Here is a 13,003-nt window from a genome sequence, read left to right on the forward strand (position 1 = left end):
TGTATGCTACTGAAGTTGTTAAGTTGCTATCAAAGCAAATGAGACTGTAATAAAAATTTAGGTGCAAGATTTAAGGTCCATGGTAACCACAAAGAAAATACTGAAGAATAAGCATACGCAGAGATTTGCAGGGCAATGGGGAGTTACTGCAAAATGAGTATAAAGCAGGGGTTCTTAACAAGGGGTCAGTGAGCTTGAATTGAAATTTTAAAAATCGGTATTCTTGTGGGGATGTGTTGGTACGGGTGTGATGTTAAATAATACACAGTATGTATAGTGTGGACTTAGTAAGAGGTCCATGGTTTTCACCTGACTAGTAAAGGGGTCCATGGGAAAAAAAAAGATTAAGAACTTCTGGTATAGGAGTTTCTGTTTGGGTTGAAGGAGAAGTTATAATGATGGATGATGGTGAGAATAATGCAACATTGTGAATGAATGTGATTAATCTCACTGAATGGTATGCTTGTGAGTAGTTGAGATGGGAAAGTTCATGTTATTTATAAGAAAGGAAGGAAGGAAGGGAAACTGAAGAAATGACAATTAAATGCAATACATGATAGTGGATGGGATATAAGAATGGAGGAGAAAAGTCTCAAAAGGACATTACTGGGACATAAGAAAAAATTGGAATAAAAAATATAAGCTTTATATGAACACCAAATTTCTCAAAGTTAACTTGATAATTGCACTTACAGTAACTATGTAAGTGAATATTCTTGTTTGTAGGAAATGTACATGGAAGTATTATGTGTTCAAGAAGTATGATATGTGCAACCTGTGAAGGAAGGGAGGGAGGAAGGAAGGGAAGGAGGAAGGATGGAAAGAAAGAAAAAGGCAGGCAGGCTGGGAGAGACACAGAATAATAACAGCAAAGTTAGCAAAATGTTAAAATTGGTAGATATGGTATCTGATGTGTATGTGGGGGTGATGCTGGGAATTTTCCATATGGGGTTTGTATTATTTTTGCAATTGTCCTGCAAGTTTGAAATTATTTTTAAAAAAAGGTTAAAAAAAATGATGCAGCTATGTGTATTTAAATGGACAGTCCTCCAAGACACATTATTAGCTGAAAAAAGAAAATGGCACAATATTTACAGTATGACCACATTTAAATTAAAGTTATATAGTTACAAATGTTTGTAAATAAAAGGTCTAAAAAGATAAATATCAAACTGTAAACAGTTGATACCTTAAGGAAACATATTTGGGAAACGGATGTGGCTCTAGCAGTTGGGCTCCTGTCTACCATACAGGAGGTCCAGGGTTCGATGCCAGGGTTTCCTGGTGAAGGCAAGCTGGCCCATGAGGAGTGCTGGGCCACACGGGGGTACACCCCACATGGGAATGCTGCCCCGTTAAAGACTGCCGGCCAACGCCGAGAGCTGGCGCAGTAAGATGATGCAACGAGACACACAGGAGAGACAATGAGAGATGTAACAGAACAGGGAGTTGAGGTGGCGAAGAGAATGATCACCTCTCGCCCACTCTGGAAGGTTCCAGGATTAGTTTCCAGAGCCGCCTAATGAGAATAAAAGCAGACACTGAAAACACACAAGCAAATGCACCCAAAGAGCAGACAATGGGGCAGGGGATAAATAAATAAAATCTTTAAGAAGAAAACAAAGAAAACATTTTCTTCATGGCTTTTGTATTGGATTATTTTTATTTTCTCTAATTACAACAACTCTTTAGGATTGAGAATAAAACTGAAGCAAAGAAAGCATTATCATAATCTATTTTGCAAGGTCATTTTCCCTAGAATCTAGCAGGTGACTGTGAACCCAGGCAGAATTTGCCATGCTGCTCAACTCTGCTCTGATGACAAAGAGCAAGCAGACATTCCTCTAGAGCTGCAAATATGTAGGCTTTGATGTCTAGGTTATCACTATCCCAGTGAGAGAGTGTCATGAATACCCTTCTTGATCCTGAAAGGCATATGCAGTATAAATAGGTCTGAGGAACTTTTCAAACTTTTTTTTTAAGCAATGGCATTTTATCCAGAACCCTAAAATTAAAATATATAAAAGAAATTCTAGGTTGTGGATTAAGAAGCACAAGAAAAAGAGGCTGAGACCTGCCATCAGCATAGGCTCATTCTTGTGCCAACTCTTTTACTACTTGTTATTAATTGGCCCTGATGCACCTCTGTGCACGCCTACAGCTACATATTGTTATAGCACAATTTTTAGTTCCTATTAACTGTCTTAGACATTAACAAAGGACAAGTTTGTTGCATGACCATCTTTATAGGGACTCCTCCTTGCAAAACCACCACGTATTTTTGTGCAGCTTATATGTTGCACAAGGGAACCCAACCAAGGAAGTTGTGGGATCTAAAATCTGGTCCACACTCCCACTTGCCAAGATGTGCAGCCAGACATGGGGCTTTCTTCACCTGAAGGAAAAAAGCAGTTTTTTCTACTTTGTGTAGTGGAATAAAGGCAAGCCTGCTTTCTTGCCTTGCAGTTTTTGAGGGCAATTAGAGTGGACATTTAAGAATTAAAACAAAGAAAAAACAAACAAAAACAAACACATCATCATCCAAAGAGTTCTATTATGGGTAACCCACTCAACTGCCCTTTCTATATCTAGATGCGGAAAAATGGCTGGTAAACCCCCACAGTTTGGCCTAAGTGGCCTTGCTGTAAAATCACATCGAGAGCACCAGTGGCAGCTTATTGAATCTCCCACAAGAGCAAAATCAAATTAAAAAGTTGGATATATAATGAAACATAAAAATAACGCAGTCAAGGGTCCTTTCATCACTTCTAATGAAAGAACATCTCATTTACTATGCCCTCATCAAGTAAAATACAAATATAAAACCTGTCATTTTAGCAAAAACATCAGTCAGATAATCTAGTAAAGTCACACTCATGGCAGAGAAGTCCCCTTTCACTGAGAACTGTATAAGATTTCTACAAGACCAAAGGAGGAAGCTTACGTGTTCTATGTCTCCAAACAGCCAGCTCTCCTATTCTTTATCTCTATATAAGCTTTCCACAAAAAATCTTTAGGAAACTTGTATAGAAAAAATATTAGCAACATAGAATTTCATTATGTTTTTGTTATAAACTTTGTATTACTCTTTTTTAACAGATTAACAAATTACATGTACACAATTCCTTCCCTTTTCAAAACAAAAGCATATTTAATGGCAGTGCATATTTCTACATGTAGGCTGTAGAAAACTAGAAGCAACCTCACATCCACCCTAACAAACAAAAGCTGAAATAATTCATTGCCAGCAGACCTGTGCTATAAATGTTAAAGGAAGTTCTATATGCAGAAGGAGTATGGTACCAGATAGAAATACGGATTTATACAAAGAGAGAGCCAAAAATGGTAAAATAAAATAAATCATAATAATAATAATAGTAGACTAAATGTAGAAGACATTTTTTCTTATTTTTAATCACTCTAAAACGGGTCTCCTTAACCTTTTTTTTGCTTCACCGACCGCTTTTCCTGTCAGGTGAAAACCATGGACCCCTTACTAAGTCCACACTGTATTGTGTATTATTTAATAAACATATCATACCCCCACCAACACTTCCCCACAAGAATAATGTTTTTTGAATTTCAATTCAAACTCACAGACCCCTTTTAAGAATCCCTGATCTAAAGGGTAATTGACTCTCTAAAGAAAAATCATAACCATATATTGTGAGTTAATAACATATAGGGGTACAGATGTAGCTCAGTGGTTGAGTGCCTGCCTTCCATGTATAAGGTCTTGGGTTCAATACCCAGTACCTCCTTTAAAACAAACAAGAAAAAAACCAACATATATAAATTAAGTATTTAACAATCATAACACAAAAGGTAAAAGAAAAATTGGAGTTTACTATTTTATAAACTGGGATAAATTAAAGATGTACGCTGTAAACTCTAGCTCAAATTAGAACAATTTTAAAAAGAAATATGCAGGGGAACAGATGTGGCTCAAGCAGTTGAGTGCCTGCTTCCCACATGGGAGGTCCCAGTGCCTCCTAAAAACAAAACAAAACAAAACAAAACAAAAAAAAACAACAAGCAAACAAATGAAAAAAAACAACTCAGGGGAGCCAATGCGGCACAGTGGTGGAGCATGGGCTTCCCACATACAAGGGCTGGGGTTCAATCCCCTGCCCCAGAACATCAAAAAAAAAAAAAGAGAGAGAGAGAGAAAAAAAGAGAAAAAAAGAAATATGCAGAATAAACCAATACTAGAGAGAAAATACAATCATAAAAAACATTCAATTAATCCAAATGCAGGCAGAAAAAGAAAAACTGAAGAACAGGTAGAACAAATAAAAAGTGACTAGATGATAGAGAAGACAGATTTAAATCCAACCATATCAATAATTATATTAAGGAAAAATAGTCTAAACATGTCAATTAAAAGAAAGAGATAACCAGATTGGATTTTTTAGAAAGCAATTCTCACCTACATAAGAAACCTACTTTATTTAAAACCAATTTTATTGAGATATCTTCATATACCATATAATCCATCAAAGTATACATTCAAGGGGTTTTGGTATAATCACAGAGTTGTACAGTCATTGCCACAATCAATATTAGAGCATTTTCATTACTCCAAGAAAGAAAAACTCCCCTACCCCTTAGCAGTTACCTTTCAATTCCTCTATCTCTCCCCTGCCATACACATCTAATTTCTTCTCTATAAATTTATTTAAACTTACAATTTAAATAAATGAGTCAAACAATATGTAGTACTTTGTGTCTGAAGAAACCCATTTTTAATAAAAGAAATAGCTTGAAAGTAGAAGGATGGAGAAAGCTATATCATGCAAACTAACCAAAAGGAAACCGGAGTGGCTCTATTAATACAAAACAAATTATACTTCAGAACAAGGAATATTGCTGGAGATATAGAAGGATATTTACATAATGAATAAAAGGGTCAACTCAAAGTGACAAAACACTACATGTATATATACCTACCAACAGAGCTCAAAAATGATAGAATTAGAGGGAAAAACAAATATACGAAGGAGACTTTAACACTCCTCTCTCAGAAACTATTACAACAAGTAGACAAAATATTAAGGACATAGAAAATTTTAACTACACTGTCAACTAACTAGACCTAATTAGCGTGGATAGAATACACCATCCAATAACAGCACAATGCACATTATTTCAAGTGCTCATAGAACATTGACCAAAACAAATCATATTCTAAGCCATAAAACAAATGTCCACATATTTAAATAATTCAAAATCTCAAAGGATGTCTTCTGATCACAATGGAATTGAAGTAAAAAAGGAAATTAGAAAATATTTGTAATAGAATGAAAAAAAACACAAAACATATCAAAACCTAAGTGAGGATGGACTGCCACCACCCCTAGGAACTGAGTCTACAACTGCAAGCAGGAGAGTCCCATCCATCAGCCATGTGGGATCGAAGCCCCCTCTCGATTAAGAGGTAGAATGGTCATCACCATCCCAGAGTTCTCAGAATAAAATATGCACTAGAGTGGAATTACTGGTATCTACTATAGAATTATTGTGATTCTAGCAAGGGAAGAAATTACATCATCGATGTGGAGACAGGAGTTGCTGAAAGCAGGGAGAGGGAAAAAAAAGAGGTGTATTATGGGGGCATTTTCGAGACCTGGAGTTGTCCTGAATGACACTGCAGGGACAGATGCAGGACATTATCTATCCTGCCATAACCTACTGAATGGACTGGGAGAGAGTGTAAACTACAATGTAAACCATAATCCATGCTATGTAGCAGTGCTTCAAAGTGTATTCATTAAATGCACAGAATGTACCACACTAATGAAAGTTGTTGATGTGAGAAAAGTGGGGGGTGTGGGGAGTGGGGTATATGGGAACCTTCTATATTTTTTTAATATAACATTTTGTGTGATCTATGTATCTTTAAAAAATAAACTAAAAAAATATATTTTTTAAAACCCTATTAGCTAAGGTTATGATTAGAGGGAAATTTATAGTATTAAATGCTTGCATTAGAAGAATGGTCTCAAATCAATTATCTAAGCTGCCACCGTAAACCTCCCCCCCCCAAAAAAGGGCAAATCAACTGAAAGTAAGCAGATGGAAAGAAGTAATAGTGATACAAAAAGAAAATGAAAACAAAAAAAAACCCAGAAAAATCAATGAAACCAAAAGCTGGATCTTTAAAAAGGTCAATATAATTGATAAACCTCTATCAAGACTGATCAAGGGAAAAGAGAAGATACAAATTATCAATATAAGGAATGAAAGAGGGATATGAAAATGAATCTTACAGACATTAAAGAGAATAATAAGGTTAACATTACAATTTTATGTCCATAAACTCAACATCTAAGATGTAAAGGATCAATTCCTTGAAAGATATAAACTACCAAAGCTAACTTGAGAAGAAACAGATATGCTGTAATCCTAAATCTTTTTAAAAATTGAATTCTTAATTAAAAACCTATCAAAGAAAACTCCAAAACCACATGGCTTTTCTAAGAATTATATCAAACATTCAAAGAAGAAAAAAATATCAATTCTATGCAAGCTATTCTAGAATACAGAAGAGGAGAGAATACTTCTCAAGTCTTTTTATAAGGTCAGAATGACATTGATTCTAAAACTGCACAAAGATGTTATTAGAAAAGATGACTACAGACCAGTACCTCTCAAGGATATAGATACAAAAATTTTCAAACAAATATTATGAAATCTGATCCAGTAATATATAAAAGCAGCAGATCTCTTTTACAGGGTTTAATCCATGCTTTATTCCTGATCTGAATTCATCCAAGGACAATAAAAAGCAACTGATTCCATTCTAAATTAAGTCTTTATGTATGGCACAGAATTTATGTATGGTACGTAACTTTACAAAGCTTCTTTCAAAGAGTAGACACAACAGAAATCTTGATTTAGAAAGTTAAGCAAATTATACTACAGTTGAAATGTTATAGGAAATATTTAGTGTTAAAAGTGAACTTCATAAACACACACTCAACTAAAGGGTAATAAACATACCTTCTTGGTCTTTAATAAAGAAATTTAGATAAAAATAAAGTTACTAGTCTATACTAAAATTTAGCTCAATTTCTTCAAGGTTTCCAAGATTATGACCCAGAACATAATCTCTAATCTACTTTCTAAACAAAGCAAGATTTGTAACATATATATCCAGTTTGGCTTAAAATATTTACCTTCAACCTGGCTAGTATCTGAGCACGGTTTCTTCTTTGACTCCGAATTCCCAGTTTTTTCATCAACATCCAGGAGAGGAATATAGTCTGTTTTCCCAACAGTTTCTCCCACAACATCATCAAATGGCTCTGCCTCCAGTGTGGCAATAAAGTCCCGCTTTATCTCTTCCTCAATTTCTGGAGATGGATCGGATAATGCATCTGCAAGACTGAGGTCAGCCATTCTGCACCACTGCAACTGCAAGGTTAAAGGAAAAAGATATCTCACATCATGAGCACTGCAAAGGGAAAAACATTCCTAGAAATCCTTGTCAGCTGTTTTAAATAAAGAAAAATAAAAATCTAAAATTTCAGGGAAGCAGATGTGGCTCAAGCAGTTGGGTGCCTGCCTATCACACAGAAGCCTGGGTTTGGTTCCTGATGCCTCCTAAAGATGAGCAAGACAGTGAGCTGACACAAGAGATGATGCAACTAAGAGACACAACAAGGAAACATAATGAGAGATGCAACAAGCAGGGAGCAGAGATGACTCAAGCCATTGGGTGCCTCCCTCCCACACGGGAGGTCCCGCCTTCAGTTCCCAGTGCCTCCAAAAAAGAAGATAAACACACAGCAAACAGACATAGAGAGCAGACAGTGAGTGCAAACAACTGGGGGGGGGGGGGGGGAGTCTAACATTTTAGAGTTAGAAGAGGCACACTTATTTTACCGTGTTTTACTCAAGTCAGGACTTTTGATTTCAATTCACATACTCTTAACTTTTCTGTCTACTATAGGCAAAGTTTTAAGTGAATAAACTTGAAAATACAGAAAAATAATGTAGTAAAATAGATAAAGAGCTTATAATAAATTAAGCACCTACTACATGCAGAGCAAAGTAGGAAACAAAAAGATATGCAGGGTACTATCTCTGCTCTCAAGGAGTCTAATTTATTAGACACTCCAAGATACTGATAAGGATAAGGAAAACTTTGAGCTAAATTTTTGACTACATAAACGTAAGTCAAACAGTCATGCTTAGTTGCAAAGAATAATGGCTACTGCTTCTGTCCGCTGAGAAAGGTTTCTGCCGCTCTCTTTCTCATATACACTAACACACACACCAACAGGGTTTGACACATGACCAGAGTCAGGCCAAACAAAAAAGCAGCAAGCGTATAGTGGGTACAGGACCATTTCACAGCTACACCCTGGAAAGCAGACACACAAGCAGTAGCTGTTCAGTCATGCCGGTTGATTTCTTTCTCAAACCTAAGTGAGTGATCTTCCAATAAATCTTTCATTCACCTAATTACTAAGTAAACTTTATTTCTGTTGCTTGCAACCAAAGAATCTCAATTAATACATAAGTCTTTCTCCCTTCTCCCCAACCCAAATTTTTAAGTCAAAATTTACTATGCTTCAAGCTACTTAAGGGTCAGACCCTCCTTCCATACTCTTCATCTCTATTCCCACACATTCCCTTCCTCTCATTTACACCATCCTTCTGTGTTACAAATACGAAAGTTATAGACCTTTTTCAGGAGTTACTTCTTTTTAAGTTTCCCCCATAGGATCAAGCTGTGAGGCTACCACATTACAAGATATGGACAAAGCAAATACTTTCAGAACTCTAAAAAATCAGAATTCATGCTACCCCCAATTCCCAAATCCAACACCTAAAAGGCTTTGCTATATGCTTCAATGCTGTAAAAGGTAGGAGAGTGATACCATGGGAGCTCAAGGGCCAAGTCATGAGAGCAGTTGTGGCTCAGGCAGTTGGGCACCCACCCCACACGGGAGGCCTTGGGTTCTCAAAGAAGACAAACAATGAAGCAGACAACAAGCAAAAACACAACAAGCAGACAGTGGGCAAAAACAAAACGAGCAGGGAATAAATATGGCTCAAGCATGGGCACGGGAGGCCTTGGGTCTCTTAAAGAAGACAAACAATGAAGCAGACAACAAGCAGACAGTGGGCAAAAACAAAACGAGCAGGGAATAAATATGGCTCAAGCATGGGCATCTGCCTCTCACATGGAAGGGCCCAGTTCAGTTTCTGGTGCTTGGGCGGGGGGTGGGGGTGGGATTATAAACCAGACTAGCATAGATTATAAACTCAATTCTACTACAGAAAATAAAGTACAGAGGGGAAACAGCTCAGTAACAAGTCCTACCGCCTCTAGCAAATGCCTAGAAAGAAAAGGATAACATTTCTCCAGCACATGGAATGCTAAAAGGGGTTTATTGATATTATGCGGCGCTTGGTGAAAACATTCATTATATATTCTTTATATTATAAGAAAAAACAAATATCAAGTTTTAGAAAGATATTAAATTCTGATTTTTCAGACTTCTGAATATTTTAAAAAATATAATAAATTTGAGCCTGCTTCCATGAACCTTTTTTTTAAAGTTTCACTCACACACCGGAGCGTAGTTTTTTTAAAATAAAACTTTATTGAAGTATATCACTCATATGTGAACATAAGCAATAAATGTATAGTAAAATTTGTGAATATAAAAAAAACAAACATGCATAACATTACACAAGGCTCCCATACACCTCCCCACCACCAACATCTTACACTGTTGTGAAACATTTGCTAAAATAAAAGAGCTAACTTATTAATATCAGGTTTCCAATTGCTACCATAATTCCTAGTCAAGACTTTCTATGAAGATCTTTTAAAGTTCTAGATGGTCCTCATTGATGAGAAATCACATTCAAACAAAAGGGTGACAGAAAAGCCTGTTTCTCTGATTTTTTTTCTCAAAACACAAGTGATAAATTTCCTATGATGATGCTAACAGATTCCTAAATCATATCCAGTATTTCAAAATAATGAAGAAGTTGTTGCACTACTAATTTTTGATAAAATCTGACTCCTAAAAAAGAAGTAAAAAGAACTAAACTTCACTAATAATTCATTTCTAACTTTACTTTTCCAAAGCCAAATTTTTGCTTTGAAGCCATAAACTCTGTCAATGAAAATCTTGCAATTTGACTAAGTTCATTTAGGTGTTAAAAAAAATGTCAATTAAGTAAACCATTTTTTAAATCAATAATTATCTTTCAATGAACATATAAAAATAATAATTCACATACTATTAAAATTTTCCTCTGGATAGCTAACATTTCAGTTTCCAACGGCAGACTGGTATTCTGATTCTACTACCTCACATATGAAGTTCAAAGCAAAGGAACTAAAGTGGCTTGGATTTAACTGGATTTCCCATTTTTATAACACCATTTAATGTGGACTTCAGCTCTAGTCCACCTTTTACATGAATGTTTCTCTGTGACTAAAACAAAGGATTACTTAAATCATAGATTTTTTAACATAAATTCTCTGATGCTAAAGTCTTTATATCTTTCTGTCATAGCAACATCACGTCACCATCCATACACAAACTTAAGCAATGTGTTCATAACAGCTTGTTTTGAATTATTTAACACATTTTACAAGTATTTTATTTTTTGTTTTGTTTTTTAAAATTTTTAAACTTTATTTTGTATATTTAATAATTGAAAATATAGACAATTAAAAACCAAAAAGAAAACACAGTTGAATAAAAACATACATTTCTCAGTGAAATGAACTGGATACAAATCAATTTTTTTTTTAATCATCCTACAAGTATTTTATTCCCAGTATTATGTTTTGAAGCTAAACACAGTTACAAAAGCTACAGATTCATCAATTTGTAATCAAAATTTTGGTTTACTAATGACTAATGTTGTCTATTATATATGACTGGTTGTTAATGTCACTACTTAAATATCATTATTCAGAAGTGGTACCTGTCCCAAATGAGAAGCAAACAATTTCCATGCAAGCTGAAAAAAACAAGTAATTCTGTAATTGTATGAAGCATTTTAGTTTTAGGGATTAATAGTATGATCTGGTAACTAGTTTTCTTAAACTTGAACCCTACTAGTGTATTGATTGTTTCTTGTTTTGAAATTGCAAAGACTTAGAAAAAGAATAATCTTTTTGCTGCTTAATTTGAGTCTTTTGCAGAAAGGTTCAAGCATGATTAATTTGGCATTGTTGTTTTATTTGATAATTCTCCCATGCCAGTAAGACATTTAGACTGAGAAAGTTAAGGATTATCAGGGGGAATGGATGTGGCTCAGGCAGTTGGGTGCCCACCTTCCACATGGGGGGTCCTGGGTCCTAGAGAAGACAAACCACCAGCAGACATTGGGTAGATGAGAAAAAACAAGCAGATAATGAGAAAAAACTAACAACAATGAGCAGACAATGAGCAAAACCAAAATGAGCAGGGAGTGAATGTGGCTCAAGCAGTTGGGCGCCCATCTCCCACATGGGGAGGTCCCAGGTCTGGTTTCCCGTACCTCCTAAAGAAGAAACAGACAGACAATGAGCAAAAAAAAACCCACAAAAACAATGAGCTAACAGATGAGGGAGCCATCTAAGGGGTGGGGGGTGGGGGCCGGGTGGATTATTAGAGCATATGAATCCAAATATGAGAAAACCCTCTTTATATGATCTCATTAAAAATAAGCTTTTTTTTTGAGGTACTGGGACCAGAGATTCAACTTGGGACCTTGTATGTGGGAAGCCAGCGCTCAACCACTGAGTTACACTAGCTCTCCCCAAAAATAAGCATTTTAAGAAGAGCTATGAATAATAAGCCAATAATGGAGATAAAATGAAATTATAAAACATTATTCCATTAATCCAAAAGCAGTCAGAGAAAGTAAAATGGAACAGATGGAACAAACTGAAAGCAACTTACAAGATGATAGATTTAAATCTAACTATATCCAGGTAGTTGAAAGTAAATAATTACATTAAGGTGGCAGACTTGGCCCAGTGGTTAGGGCATCCATCTACCATGTGGGAGGTTTGCGGTTCAAACCCCGGGTCTCCTTGACCCGTGTGGAGCTGGCCCATGCGCAGTGCTGATGTGCACAAGGAGTGCCCTGCCACGCAGGGGTGTCCACGGCATAGGGGAGCCCCACGCACAAGGAGTGCGCCCCGTAAGGAGAGCCGCCTAGCGCAAAACAAAGTGCAGCCTGCCCAAGAATGGTGCTGCACACACGGAGAGCTGACACAAGATGATGCAACAAAAAGAAACACAGATTCCCGTGCCGCTGACAACAACAGAAGCGGACAAAGAAGACACAGCAAATAGACACAGAGAACAGACAACGGGGGGGGGGGGGGCGGGGAGAAATAAATAAATAATAAATAATAAATCTTTTTTTAAAAATTACATTAAATATAAATAGTCTAAGCCCACTGATTAAAAGACAGAGATCTTCAGAATGGATAAAAAAGTAAGACCCACCTATAGGCTGTCCAGAAGAAACCCACTTTTATTAAATATTAAAAAAGAAATGTGCTGAAAGTAAAAGGATAGACAAAGATACACCATGCAAATACTAATCAAAAGGAAGGTGGAATGGCTGTATTAATGGAAGACAAAATAAACTTCAGAACAGGAAATATTACTAGGAATGAAGAGGGATCTACATAATGATAAAAGAGTCAAGTTATCAAAAAGACATAAAATCTAAGTATCTATGCCCTAACAAAAGAGCTTCAAAACACATGAAACAAAAACTGATAGAACTAAAGGGAGAAAGACATAAATCCACAAATACACATAGTGGTTTCAACATTCCTCTCTTTGTGATCATTAAAGTAAATGTTTTTTTCTTCATATTACTGTTTGTCTTGTGAAAGTAGTCCATTATAATGGGAAAAGACATAACTGTAAAAATTAAATACATTAAAATAAAAATACTTAAAAACAGGAAGAGGAAGAAATAAATCTTTTTTTTTAAGGAAGTTTTAAATCAATTTCTATTA

At 35.9% G+C, this 13,003-nt stretch overlaps 1 protein-coding gene across 7 annotated transcripts in view; it reads right to left on the reverse strand.

The window, feature by feature from the left end:
• Window positions 1-13,003, reverse strand: part of MAP4 (microtubule associated protein 4) — a 255,102-nt gene that overhangs the window by 159,443 nt on the left and 82,656 nt on the right. For all 7 annotated transcript variants that reach the window (XM_071212051.1, XM_071212054.1, XM_071212053.1 and 4 more), the window contains exon 2: window positions 7,179-7,416. In XM_071212051.1, coding sequence (XP_071068152.1) covers window positions 7,179-7,401 — 223 coding nt within the window. In that variant the 5' untranslated portion in view covers window positions 7,402-7,416. The remainder of the gene's footprint in view (window positions 1-7,178; window positions 7,417-13,003) is intronic.

This window comes from Dasypus novemcinctus, chromosome 26, assembly GCF_030445035.2.
Source record: "Dasypus novemcinctus isolate mDasNov1 chromosome 26, mDasNov1.1.hap2, whole genome shotgun sequence".
Lineage (NCBI taxonomy): Eukaryota > Metazoa > Chordata > Mammalia > Cingulata > Dasypodidae > Dasypus > Dasypus novemcinctus.